This window comes from Paroedura picta, chromosome 15 (assembly GCF_049243985.1).
Source record: "Paroedura picta isolate Pp20150507F chromosome 15, Ppicta_v3.0, whole genome shotgun sequence".
NCBI classification, from domain to species: domain Eukaryota; kingdom Metazoa; phylum Chordata; class Lepidosauria; order Squamata; family Gekkonidae; genus Paroedura; species Paroedura picta.
This window is the reverse complement of record NC_135383.1, coordinates 3,661,780-3,675,394: the sequence shown is the minus strand read 5'-3', so window position 1 is coordinate 3,675,394 and position 13,615 is coordinate 3,661,780. Positions and strand designations below refer to the sequence as shown.

Genomic DNA, 13,615 nt, shown 5'->3' with positions numbered 1-13,615 from the left:
TCAAGGCCGCAAGCCTCGGTCGCCCTTCCTCCGTTTTATCGTCACAACCACCCTGTGAGGGAGGGCGACTGGCCCAAGATCACTTTTGATGCAGAGAATGGATTCGAACCCGGGTCTCTCTTACTGTCACCCAGCACCTCAATCATTGTCCTGGGATTTGGGGCAAAAGGGATGAAGCTTCGCATTTTATCTTATTCTTTTATAATTATGCTCACAGCCTGCCTCGCTTCCGTGGTGTGGGGCCTCAGGCACTGCCCACCTGGTCAGCTTTAGCAAAATGGCCTCCTCGGGGAAACTAGGGGTGGCATCCCAGAACCAAGCTCAGCCCAGTGACACACTCTCAGCCCAGCCTACCTCACAGGGCTGTTGTGACGATATAACAGAGGAGAGAGCGAGAGGAAAGGGACGGAAAGACACTCTGGGTCTCCAGCTGAGAGAAAGGCAGGATATAAAGGCATTTTAAAATTAAAAACAGGCCGATAAGATACACTCAGCTGATTAATGCCAGGCGATCCCAACGGGAGTTGCCCCTTTTTCAGTACGCTGAAGTTAACAGACCAAGAAGAGCCGAACGCATTCGCAATTATATTTGACGACAGGTGAGCCAAACCCCCTTATAACACTCAAACACGTTAAAGGCATGCTTAATTATATTGCGTGTCGGAAATTACAGTCGCGGGGAAAACAGAGTAATACTTTATCATACATTGCGTGCTTCCTGCCAAACAGAACATTTAGATAACGTTACAGTTAAAGCTCCCCACTCTGACAAGCTCAATTCGGCTCATTCCTGCAAAATGCCACCGGAGCGGCGGACGGCGAATCTTAACCTCCCCTCAAGGACTCCGAGAGGTCAGCTCAGGGCCTGCCAGAAGCCCCGAGGGCCCGGTCCTGTCTGAAAGAGCAAGAACGACTCCTTGATCCAAAGATGCGTTTCAAAGAAGCAAAGAAGGAACACGAGGTCGAGGCGGGTGATGTCATGTGTGCATGTGGGGGGGGGATGTTTACCCGCCAGCTGTTCTAGACTTCTTACCCAGAAATATGGTTCTCCAAATGGCAAAATCACAGGGCAACAGGAAGCTTGCTTGCAAAATGCTCTCCGGCCTTCCCTAAAACCACTTCTTGTATTTGCACACATGGGAATCCCCCTTCCCCTGGCAGAGGCTCTGGGAGTCTACCCAAGAGAAGTGGGGAAGAAAGAGAAAGCAAGCGCTACACTGAAACTGAAAAACATACTTGGCACATGCTCAGAGGCATTTCAGGATGGTCAAAACAGGATTGAGGTGGCCACGGGGGCGGTGAAAAGGGCCATCCAGTTGCAGGGGAGGCCAAACCAAGGCTCTCAAGAGGTCCACGGACTACAATGACCATGAGTCCTTGACAGCTGGCCATGCTGGCAGAGGCTCATGGTCACTGTAGTCTATGGACGTCTGGAGAGTCACAGTTTGGCCAGCCCTGACAGAGGGCTTTCAAGGCAAGGGGTGGCTGGCCGTTGCGTGCCTCTGTGCAATGACCCGGGGCTTCCTTTGGGGTCTCCCATCCAAGGACTAATCAGGGCTGACCCTGCTTAGGGTCAAGTTTTGGACGCTATCAGTCAGCGCCCCAAGCTGCCTTATAGATGCTCAAAGGCTCCAACTGCACCTGCCCACCTGTCATGTTCAAAAGCAGCTCAGCACTCTGCACCTGCCCAGCGGTACCCGGGCGTGCAACTTCCCTACCCCCCCCCCATCCCAACAAGGGGTCCTTGCCCGCTGTTAACCTCCAGCGTCCTTATCGAGAACGGTTTTAAAAACGGCTTCCTTAGTGCACGAATCCGCCTATAAGAGCTGCTGCCATTCCTTATGCTGGACCTTTCAGGGTTTGTTTTACTGTTTTAGCGACTGCAATTCTGTGCTTTCTGCACCACTTGGAAAGTCTGTTCGGGACAGGAAAATAAAGCCGTTTCTTTAAAGGCAAAGGACAATGCAATGTGGGACGGAACTCACCGCCCTACAAAAGTCCAACAGGCCCGGCAGCTAAACGAGCTCTATCTGCAGCTATCGACCCCACTAAAGGGCCATTGCCCCAACAAGGTCAGAAGAACCCCTGATTTTGGGGGGCAAATGCAACATTCAACATTCTTTATCTCCTGTGGACCGAAGTTCTAGCAGGAAGGCAAAAAGGGACTGGCATAATGGGGGTTCTTGCGTCCCCCTCCAATTAGGGCCCAAAAGTAGCTCTGTGGACCAGCCGTGGCCCCCCAAGGTCTCAGGTTGGGGTCTTTTACATCATCTCTCACCTGGTCCTTTTACCTGGAGGTGTGGGGGGCTGAACCTGCGACCTTCTGCAGCCCACCCAGAGGCTCTGCAGCTAGAGGCAGGGACCCCCCCCCTTCCCTTAGGGCAGAAGAAATACCCAACGTGCTAAGGGGGGGGGGCAGGGAGCAATTTCCAAGCCCCAGTCGAGAAAGACTTCTGGGCTTCTGCAGACAGGCTTCCAGCCAACCCTGCAGGGTCGACCTGCGGGAGGCATTTGGCCGACTCCAAAGCCTGGCAGGTTTGGGTCAGAGGGGCCTCCGCAACAGGATGCGGCATCAGCAGACCCCTCCTCCCAAGGGTGAGAGGCAGCAATGGAACCTCCAGCTGCAGGAGCAGCCCTAAGCGAAGTTGCCTCCCCACTCGACTTTTTGCTGTTGGGGGGGAGGGGGAGCTTCTGAAAGGCTCCATGGGAAACAGCGGCCGGGCTGCGAGGGAGCGAGCAAGAGAGCCTCCCCAGCCCGCAGCAGGCTACCCCCGCCCGCCAGGCCAAAGGCGGCCCGGTCTCCCTTACCTGCGGGAGGTCATGGCCGGTCCTGCCGCGAAGCCCCCCAGCCGCAGCCCGCCGCGCCCGGCCCGGATCGGAGCGCCGCCTCGGAGGAAGAGCCGCAGGGCGGGGCCGCCGGCACACCCCGCGCTCCCGCCACGCCCCCGACGCCCCCGCCCCGGCCGCCCATTGGCCGCCGAGGGGAGCCAGCCGGGACACGCCCCCTCCCCCACGTGGCCGCCGAGGGGGAAGCCCTGCTCGGACCGCCCACCAGGGGATTCCCCCGCCCCCCGCCACGCCCCGCCCCGCCGGGCAACAGGCGCCGCCTGGCAACGGGCGGAGCGCCTTAAAGGAGCCTGATCAAAAGGAAGGGGCGGGGCTTCGGGGCTGCCAACGTCCCCCCGGCTCGCTGCTCCGGTGCGCTCAGCTGGAGCCGCTTCTCAGTGGCGTTGGTTAAACTAAGAACGGCGGAACCGGGTGTGAGTCCCACTCCTCCGCCCCATGCAGCCAGCTGGCTGACCTTGCGCTAGTCCCAGTTCTTTCAGAGCTCTCTCAGCCCCACCCATCCCTCCAGGTTCTGTGGTAGGGAGAAGAAGTGAGAGGTCTTTTGCAAACCACTCTGAGACCCATGAGGCTAGCTGGGTGACCTTGGGCTAGTCCCAGTTCTCTCAGAGCTCTCTCAGCCCCCACCTAACTCACAGGGAGACTGTTGTGGGGAGAGGAAGGGAAAGGTGTTTGTAACCTGCTTTGAGACTCTTCAAGGTAGTGAAAAGCTGGGTACAAAAATTCAGCTCATCTTAATTAAAACCTTCATGCAAGAAGGCAGCTGAATCAGAGATTAAAAAAAAACAAAAACGAGGCAAAATATTGGGGGGGGGGGCTGCAATCCTTTGGATTCCCATGCTAGGCAGAAAGCTACACCAGTTGAACTTTGTCAACTGCCTTTGCAGAGTTTGCATAGAAATCGAAATTCAAAAATTTAAAATCGAAATTCAAAGATACTTGAGGGTTGTGGAGAGACCTGTGCTGCATCCACACTGTGGCTAGAATCATCGACCAGGAAGGGATCTCCAGGGTCATGGAGGCCAACTCCCTGCAAAATCCAGGCAATTCACAACTGCGCAGGGCAATAACGGGGCAATGCAGGACAACATCTACTGCAGCGTAGAAGCAGCCCTGATCCATCTCTAGCTATCGACCAGCTCAGGTTCAGCAAAGGGGCTTTAAACAGAGACTCCGCCTTCGCCCCTCCCATTTGCAGCAGGGGCCAAGAACGGCTTCTGCATCCCTCACAGAACACTGCAAGGATTGTCCTCTGAGTAACACGGCTGCAATGCAAAAACACCATAAAGCATCCTAATTAAAACATTATTGTGTGTTACTCTCATTATTTCGATATTGGTTTTAAAACACCCATATTCCAGGGACTGTAATTCCATTACCAGCACTCTTCCTGGACCCCCCTCACAAAACTACAGTTCCCAGGATACCTTGTGGGGGGGGGGGCAAAATGCTTGTTTAAACCAGTTTAGAACCATGTTGGGCAGACCCTCTTGTAACGCTCTCCAAAGTCACATCCGACTCTTTCAACCCAACTGGCCGCTAGAGGGAGTGTTCCCACTGAATAAAACTGCACTCACACAGACTTACCTGGGAGTAGGCCCATCCAATAGGACAGGGTTTTATTTCCACATGTCAATGTGCAAAACATCACCAGGCACAGGAACACGGGACATTTTGAGGCAGCAAGCATATACTTTTTTTTAATGTAGCCAAGTAGGTACGATGGTTGTGTAGACTTAATGGGCAATCCCCCTGAATACTAACACCTAATTCTTCAATGCACTCGATTGCAAATGGGGAGAGTACAAAGAGCTCCGTCACATCTCCCTGGAAAACACGATGGCCGCATTCCTGGGAGAGACGGGGGAAAGTTTGGCAGGCTGCACCACAATTGCATTTGGGACCTGATATTTTGCCACAATTAAACAGCAGGTGTGGACGACGTTTTGTATTCTGTACCTTACATGGCAGGCCTCTTGTTGGTGTTTCTCAGCTTATGGCAGTTGGGTGGAACGGATTTGCAACCATTCCTTCCCTACATCAAAATTCTGTGACTGCGGATTTTATTGCCTGGTGTTGGGACTTTAGTCTGGATAGGTCTGCATCAGCCATGGGCAGCTCTGTGTTCACACAGAACTGTAGTATCAGGGCTCTCTCAGCTCTACCTACCTCGAAGGGTCTGTTGTGTGGGGAGAGGAAGGGAAGACAATTGTAAGCTGCTTGGAGACTCCAAGAGATAGGGGGAAAATGGGGCCTAAAACCAACCCTTCTTCTTCTACTCTCCGGCAGCATGTGTGTTTTCAAGCTAGCCTGACGACAACATTGCCGACAACATAATCTGCGACTAATTTGCCAAAAAGAGTCATTTTGTAACACGAATCTTGTTTAATGCATTTTAAATAGCAGAATCTTTCTCTCCCGGAGTGTTGTTTGTGAGCTGCTGCTGTGAAGGCACTAGGAAGGAAAAATCTGCAGAACACAAAAATCACAGCTGATTGGGTTCTGCAAGATGGCCGGGGGTGGGTGGGGGGAGATGCCCCCTTTAGTCCAACCTGCCGCTGCTGACGCACCCAAAAAAGAGCCATTTGACGGAGCTATAATAAGGAGCTGTGCAAATTCCACATCTGTCTAGGGGAAACCCAGGGAACGAGGTATGTTAGTGAGCTCATACTGTTTACCGGTCGCATCACCCTGGTTTTCCCCCACGGACGCCCACGTCCACGTCCGTCACAGGGCATAATTTCTGTCCGAGGCGTGCAACCCTGAGGGACGTCAAGTTGTCATTCTGTCCCTCCAAAAGCTTTCCTCGCAGACTACTGAGGCGCCATTGTTAGCGATGCCCGTCAGATTTTCCATCGCCACGGAACCGTCCCAAAGGGCGGAAGACCCAGGACAAAACCGTCCCTTCTCTTTCCGTGGCCTTTGCGACCGAGTCAGACAGCCTGGACAGGCAAAGGTCTGTCCTCCCTGCTGGAGAAAGTGGTCTGGCTGGCTTTGTCCCAACCCAATGCTGGACCAGCAGGTTTCAGGGCGGTGCTCCGATTGTTTGGGACCAACCTACCAGGGATCTTCAGACCCCTTTGCAAGGAATGGAAACGGGATTTCTGGAGTCGGGCCAGATGGGCAGGACGAAGATTCCTAAACTTCAGACTAGGGACAGTTTTGTTCTGGATTGAATTGAGCAGGGCATGGCACCCAAGGTTTATGTTCGGCATGTGCAAAAATGATAATAACGTCCATTTTTTTGGAGTCCACATCTCTCCTTATGCATGGGTCGCTGTTTTGGGAGCATTGCCTGACTGGCCATTGGCCTCTTTTCATCAGGTAGGATTCCATGACCTCCTGGTTGAATTACCCACTCCCACCAGAACAGGGAAGCACGCAGAGAGGCAACAGGCAGCCTCATCCTTGTGTAACCGTGTTGAACTTAGAGGAATTACTTGTGTCGAAAAACAACCCTTGAATAGGTGAAAACATGAAGCTGCCTTGTACTTTATCAGACCATCAGTCCATCTGGATTCATTCTGGCTACTCAGGCCAGCAGCCGCTCTTTGGCGTTCTTGGTCTTTCACCTCTTACCTTTTAACCAGAGAGGCTGGGGGCTGAACTTGTACACCAAGAAGATGCTCTATCCCTGAGCCGCAGCCCCCCTCCCCACATGGCCACTTGAAGCTGCTGTCCGCTGAATCAGAACTTCAGCCCATGAAAGTCAGAATTGCCTTCTCAGGCTGGCAGTGGCTCTCTGAGGTCTCAGGCGGAAGCCTTCACCTTACCTGCTGCCTGGTATTTTTAGCTGGAGCAGCCGGGGATTGAACCGGAGACCTTCCACATGCCAAGCAGAGGCCCTGCCCCTGAGCCACAGCCTCTTTATTTCAGCAAAAAGCAATCCCAAGGCAGCCGAATGCCCCAACCGCCCTGAAGGGGCCCCCATTCTGTTCCTTCCTGTCCCTGCTTCCCCAGCAAGCCAGGCCTGATCCTTTCTCCTCCCCGGCCAGCAGACAGACCCCGTCCCTGGCGGCTTCGTGTCAGGCACACAAAAGGGAGGCCTTGGTGTTGCCAGCTCCTCCTTGCCCCTGGCACAACAAGGCCCTTGTTGGGGAATCGCGGGGAAGGCGGGAGGGATCTCGACCCACGCACGCTCTCGGGGAGAAGCAGTTCAGTTTCTCAGCCTGCCTCTGCAGAGCCTCCCTTGGTGGTCTCCCATCCAAGCACAGACCCTGCTTGGCTTCTGATGAAATCAGCCCCCCCCCCCCCCCGCGATAATAATCCCTTGCAACGAATAACATTTAGCCCTTTATAGCACTTGAATGCTTTCGAGCACGCTTAAATCCTCACTGCAACAGGACGGGAGCGGCTGAGAGGCCAGAATGGCTTCAGGCTGACTGGAGTTTATCAAGGAGGAGGCGAAATTCAAGCCGGCTACCTACAAGTTGCAAGTCGGTACCTGGCTCTTTGAGACGGAACCCCCAGTCTCCATTCATCAGAGCCAGCCTGGTGTCACGGTGAAGAGTGGCAGCCTCTAATGTGGAGATCTGGGTTTGATCCCCCAGTCCCCCTCCTCATGCAGCCAGTTGGGTGACCTTGGGCCAGTCCCAGTTCTCTTAGAGCTGTCCTTGCAGAGCAGTTCTCTTGAAGCTCTCTCAGCCTAACCTACATCACAGGGTGGCGTAGAGGAAGGGAAAGGTGTTTTTCTTTCACAGGGTGGGAGGGCTCTCCCTGGCTGCCATTTTGAACCCCCCCCCACTCTGCAGTATCATGGAGGGGCTTTCAGGGTATCATATTGTACTTTGGTTGGGCAAAGGAAAGGGATGGGGGGAGGAAGACAGACATCTCCATCGATGTACGGAAGAGTTCCCAAGTGTTTTATTTCATGGCAATGGACAAAAGACACAAGTTAGTAGTGATATGAAACCATGCCAACCCTCTCTCTCCAGCCCTCCTCAGCCTTCCGGATTCATACAGCAGTTCACAGCAGTCATTAATTTAACCTAAAAATAATGCCCTGCGGACAAACGTTTTTAAAAGAAACAAAGAACGAGAACAAAACTGTTGTAAAAAATAATCCGGGTAAACAGAGCCAAACCTCCGTAATACTTTAATTTTGGCATGTGGGGGGCATGGGGGTGGGAATAAGCATTAAAAATCTATTGAACTAATGGTGGAGCTCATGGCCTTCAGTTGAATCCTGCTTTGGATGTCCAGGGCAGAACACCCAGACGTCACCCAGTGGGTAGGTAGAAATCACCGGGAAGATTCCCTGTGCGTGCCAAACTGCAAGCAACTTAAGGAGATCTGGGCCATTCCTTTCAACTGGTCTTATGCAGGAGAATTTCCCCAATGCTCAGGGGCCACATCCACCTTCCCCTCAGCTGCCTTGCTTGTCAAGAGGATCAAAACCTCCTTTCCATCCCTTTCCACTGCCTGGATTTTTGCTTTGCTGCTCCTGAATGCTGCCAGTTCTGGGCGCCAGCAACACCCCCCCCCCCCCACTTCCTTCGGTCAGTGCTGCAAAATAAGGGGGACTGTGACCTCAGTGGCTGATGGTCCACAATAGAGGGGCAATCTGTCTCCGGTTTCCTGAGAGCTGAGAAGTGGATGGGAAGCAGCAATTGTTGGAGGCCAGTCACCTGTCCTTGGTGTCTCTCCCCTGCATATTTTACGTGTCCGTCGCAGGCAATTCTGCATTGAGGAAAGATGCTCGGAAGAACGTCTGTAGTGGTTGGACCAATCTCAGCTAAGCCCATGCACAGCATGCATTTGATTGCCCTTATGCATAACATTGAGTCATGCTCATGTTACAATCAATGCATCCGGAAAGGCATGATTGATCCAACACCCCCCCCCCCCCCCGTGGCTTATCCTGCTTTTGGTGACTGTGCATGGCTCTCGCTTACAAATAGTTGCAGGATGGAGACCCAGCCCAATGAGGAAAGGCTGAAGGAGGAGGCTGAAGGAGGGCAGGACAGCTCTCTCCAAGTATTTGAAAAGCCATCCCTTTAGAGATGACCCTGGTGGCAGCGGAGAATGACTTGCATTAATGGGTCCAAATTATGGGCTGAAAGGTACCGGCTGGGTATTAGGGACACTTTCTTCACAGCAAGAGTACCTCAGCTGTAGAAATGGCTCCCTGGGGAGGTGGTGAGCTCCCCCTCACTGGCAGTGTTCAAGCAGCGGCTGGACGGACACTTGTCAAGGATGCTTTAGCCTGATCCTGCATGGATCAGGGGGTGGGCTAGATGGCCTCTATGGACCTTTCAACTCTATGATTGTCCCATGCACAAACAGGGATCTTCTCTTGCTTAAACTACCCTTTTCGTCAGACCACTGGGCCGGCTCAGGTTGTCTCCGAGCAAGATGTCAAAACAAACAGGGTGATGTATTCCTGCAATGATGGAAACATTTGCCTGGAGACCAAACAGTTGCCCTTTTAAGAGCTTTCGTGCATGCCCCTCCCCAAGTTTTACGGGCCTTCTTCATGAACAAGAGAAGCCATTGTGTGCATGCAGACATGCGCACAGGCGTACACAGAAAGCCAGAGATACTCCAGTCTCGATTCTGGTGCTGTGCATGTGAATTTCTCTGAGACTTAAGTAATAGAAGCAGGTCGTTTTAAAGTTGCAAATGAACATCTTCCTTGGTCCTGATTTATGGCCTCGAATTGGGGTTATGGTAGCAACGCCCTACAGAAAAATTACCCACCATGAAAGTAAGAATTGCCAATCAGATTTGGTTTACGTGTCCAAATCTGGACCGTTTTCACCAAGCCCAGAAGCTCATCTCTGTAACTTGGATTGTGTACGGCTGTTTCATTGCTGGGTGACTCCTGGGGACCGTTCTTTTAGGTTGCCTCTAAACTGGGACCGGGAACACCCATCGCTTTGGGGCAACAATGGCCAAAATGCATGCAAGGAAGCAGGGAACCGCTACGCTGGACCCTAAACACCAATGACCCTTCTTGAGACAACCCATCTGAAATTGGGCAATTCTGCAATGGATTACGGCCCAGAACGGTGGTGGTGACATGCGCTGTCAATGCGCAGCTGGCTTACGGTGCCCGAATTGGGTTTTCAAGGCGAGAGAGGTTAAAAGCAGGGCCTTGCAGATGCCACAATCCGAGAAGGGCAGGCAGTTGGAAAGCGCTCCAGAATGTCCTATTTAAGGGCCTGTCTCGTTGCTGTGTGGCTCCCGGGAACCGGTCTTTGGGGGGAAGGCTGGGACACACGGCGTGTCCAAGGATCGGTTTCCTAAAAGACGTCACCGGCCTTAAATCGTACATTTGTTGGTAGGTTGTTGTAAACAATCGAGATCGGCCGGGCCGTGCGGCGCTGACACACGTCCGGATAAAAATAACGTGTGGAAAGGGGTTTTCGCAGCTGCCCCCGAGCACGCCCGAGCGCGGAGGACATATTTTAAGAAAACAAAACGCGGTTGCCGAGATGCGACCGGGGTTGCGCCGTTTAGTCCTCCCCACCGGCCCCCCCACAGGGAGAAGGATCCCGCGTCAGGCAGGAGATTCCAATGGCAGCAGAAAGGAAGTTTAGGAATTTATTTTTTTATTACATGTTTTGTCACCATGGAGAGGGGAGGGGGCGCCATTCGGATTCCCCACCTCAGGCGCCCTCCTTGAGGCGACCGACTCGGAACTTTCCGGAAAGCTCCCGTTAGACCCGGGGGGGGGGGGAACAGGGGGACGGTGCCTCCTCTTAACCTTGAACATGCACACTGTATAAAAGCAGGAAGGAGAAAAGGTTCGTGATAGGCTGAGGTCAGCTGAATGTGGCCCCTGTGATGGGGACCCCGTCGGTCAAGGGAGAGGTCCAGAGGAGCCCATGGAGCAAACCACTCCTTCCCCGCTTGGCGTGGCGCAGTGCTTGGAAGGTTTCCACTGCCAATTTAGGCCAAGGGTCCCCAACCATTTTGAGCCTGCAAGAATTCTGACAGCGTGGCGGGAGCAGCCACAAAATGGCGGCCACAAAATGGCTCCCTCAGAAGATACAGCTCTCAAATGGCTGCCATAAGAGGGCTCCCTCAGAAGATAGAGCCAGCCCACAAAATGACTGCTAAAAAATGGCTCCCTCAAGATATAGCCCTCAAATGGCTGCCACAAAATGGTTGCCACAAGTGGGCTCCCTCAGAAGATAGAGCCAGCCCACAAAATGGCTGCCACAAGAGGGCTCCCTCAGAAGATAGAGCCAGCCCACAAAATGGCTGACCCAAAATGGCTTCCTCAAATGGCTGCCACAAGATGGCTCCCTCAAGATATAGCCCTCAAATGGCTGCCACAAGATGGCAGCCAGAGGAGGGAGATCCAGCCACAAGATGGCTGCTTCAGATTACCTTCAGTTACACTGTGAAGCAACAATTTTAAACATTCACAATCAAGCCTCCAGCAGCCAGTTGGAAGCTTTGCTTGGCCAAAGCCTCACTTGGCTTTGCCCACTTTCTAAAAACACTCGACAGGCACCAGGAAACACGTCGGCATGTGCCACGGCACCCACAGGGACCGCCTGGCTTAACTTTCTTGGATGATGCCACACGTGGGATGCTGGAGAAGGTCACAGGGCCGTGGCTCTTCCCATGCATGCACTTGGCCTCTGCAACGAGGAGACTCAGAAAACCAGAACCTAAACGTAAGCCACACAGCGCTCGTGCCCAGTTATGGATCCAAAACCTTGCTGTTTCTTTTTCGTAGAAAAAAAGAAGAAAAAAAGAACGGCCTCTAAACTTAACCGGGTTATGAAAGAGAAAAGAAGATGCACAGTCCCGTCAGGAAGTTCGCTGAGACGTCAACAGACTCCCCACTCGACAAAGAGCTGAGTGCGAATTTAAGCAACGCCATCCGGACATTCGCTCGGCGGCAGCATTGATGCTTCCTGCACCAGCCCCACGCGGAAATGGCACCGCCCTCCCTGACAGCTACATACAAACACGCAACTTTTAGGATTCGCATTCATCCAGACGTGGGCCCGTCGTCACTACTATATTAGAATCCTCATTTCTCTGCTCTGGAAGAACCTTTAAAAATAAAAAAATCCAGCCTTTTGTGAGTACAGGATAACAGCGAGACTTGTTAAGATTTAGACCAGGGGTCGTCAAACTGCGGCCCTCCAGATGTCCATGGACTACAATTCCCAGACGCCCCTGCCAGCGAATGCTGGCAGGGGCTTCTGGGAATTGTAGTCCATGGACATCTGGAGGGCCGCAGTTTGACGACCCCTGATTTAGACTAAGGGCAAAGCAAAAATCAGGTGACCCGTGTTGTCACCAGGCCCGCTTGTCTCAGAGCCCGTGACGCTCGCCCCAGCGGGCCAGCTCGTGGCACCCGCCGTGGACTCCCCCCTCCCAAAGTCACGCAAGCGACTCCTGCGTCTTTGCTCAAATCCGAGCGCCGTCTTCTTGCTTCCTCGAAGGCTTGGGGTCAGTGCTGGCCAATGTTCCTTTGCTCTTTGAGGACCTTGATCCCAAACCAAGGAGGGCGGTGGTGGGGTGGGGAGAGATTCAAGTACGAATGACATTTACAGCAGAGGATGACATCCAAAGGGGGTGGGTGGGTGGGAGAAAATTGGTCTGTCCCTTGGTCGTTATCCTGCAGGTTTTTAAGCGGAGGGGCTCGGCTCCTTCTCGAGAGTCCAGACTGGCTTGGATGGGAGCACGCCGCAACCGGATGAGTAACCAAAAAAACCAGCAGCCTTCCCGCCCCAAAGTTTTGTCTTCCTCCTCCAATTCTCCCTGCTTCCCCCCCTCCCCTCCCCCACAAAAATATAAAAAGCAATAAGTTTACAAAAATAGAAAATAATTACAGCAATAGCCAGGAGGTGGAGGAGGGGGGAGAGAGAGAGGAGGGAGGAAGGAAGGAAGGAAGGAAGGAAGGAAGGAAGGAAGGAAGGAAGGAAGGAAGGAAGGAAGGAAGGAAGGAAGGAAGGAAGGAAGGAAGGAGAAAGAGGGAGGCAAGGGCCCATGGCCGTTTCATTTGGCCGAGCAGTGCAATATGGTGGGGTTGTTCAAAGCGTCCTCCACCAAGTGCAGTTCTTGCCGGTCCACCACGACGTCTCGTATGCAGCCGACGTAGCCGGTGCTGTAGGCTTTGGGGAGCTTGTGGGCCACGCTGAGTCTCTCTAGTCCTCCTGCGAGACGACGAGGGAAATAAGAAAGACCATGCCAAATCAGTCCAGCAGAATGGTGGTTTTGCCAACAAACATGCAAGACAGCCCATGGCCAGCGCCCTCCCCCAGCACTATGCCTCCCCCCATGAGTTAATTCCGCTTGACCCTTCCTCAGGAACCTCCGCTGACATTAGATGCTAACCCCGTGAAAGTGTTTCTCTTTTCAAAGTTTCGAGAGGGTAGCCAGATTAGAGGCCAGGAGCACCTTAGGGACCTGGAAGAGTTTCCGGAGTATAAGCTTTTGATAGTCAAAGATCTGGCAAAGGGCGTTTTGGCTCTTAAAAGCTTAGACCCTGGGAAATCTCGTCGGCCTTCGAGGTGTTACCGGAATCAAATCTTTCCCTGTTCCGAGGCGTCTGACTCATCCTCGGTCCCTCTTCCCTTGCAAAAGGATAAGAGCACAGAGCGGGTAGGAAATTGGTCCGGGGGCTTTGTGCATTTTTGCTCCACAAACTCTTGGCAGGACTCACACCGAACTAGCCCCAGGGCTCTCTGCTGCCTCTCATTAGCCGGTTCTCCGATATTCCTGATCCAAAATCCCCACCCCAGACCGCTTTATAAGCCCTGGTGGAGAAAAAGGAAGGCTGGATACACCGGCCCTGGCAGGC

At 53.2% G+C, this 13,615-nt stretch overlaps 2 protein-coding genes across 10 annotated transcripts in view; both read right to left on the bottom strand.

The window, feature by feature from the left end:
* The window catches only part of LOC143824411 (tyrosine-protein phosphatase non-receptor type 11-like), a 28,176-nt gene extending 25,212 nt beyond the window's left edge, over nucleotides 1-2,964 (bottom strand). The window contains exon 1 of the mRNA XM_077311676.1: nucleotides 2,809-2,964. Coding sequence (XP_077167791.1) covers nucleotides 2,809-2,822 — 14 coding nt within the window. The 5' untranslated portion in view covers nucleotides 2,823-2,964. The remainder of the gene's footprint in view (nucleotides 1-2,808) is intronic.
* Nucleotides 2,965-10,376: 7,412 nt separating this feature from the next.
* The window catches only part of AGRN (agrin), a 162,511-nt gene continuing 159,272 nt past the window's right edge, over nucleotides 10,377-13,615 (bottom strand). For all 9 annotated transcript variants that reach the window (XM_077312229.1, XM_077312232.1, XM_077312230.1 and 6 more), the window contains one exon: nucleotides 10,377-12,968. In XM_077312229.1, the coding sequence (XP_077168344.1) occupies nucleotides 12,811-12,968 (158 nt within the window). In that variant the 3' untranslated portion in view covers nucleotides 10,377-12,810. The remainder of the gene's footprint in view (nucleotides 12,969-13,615) is intronic.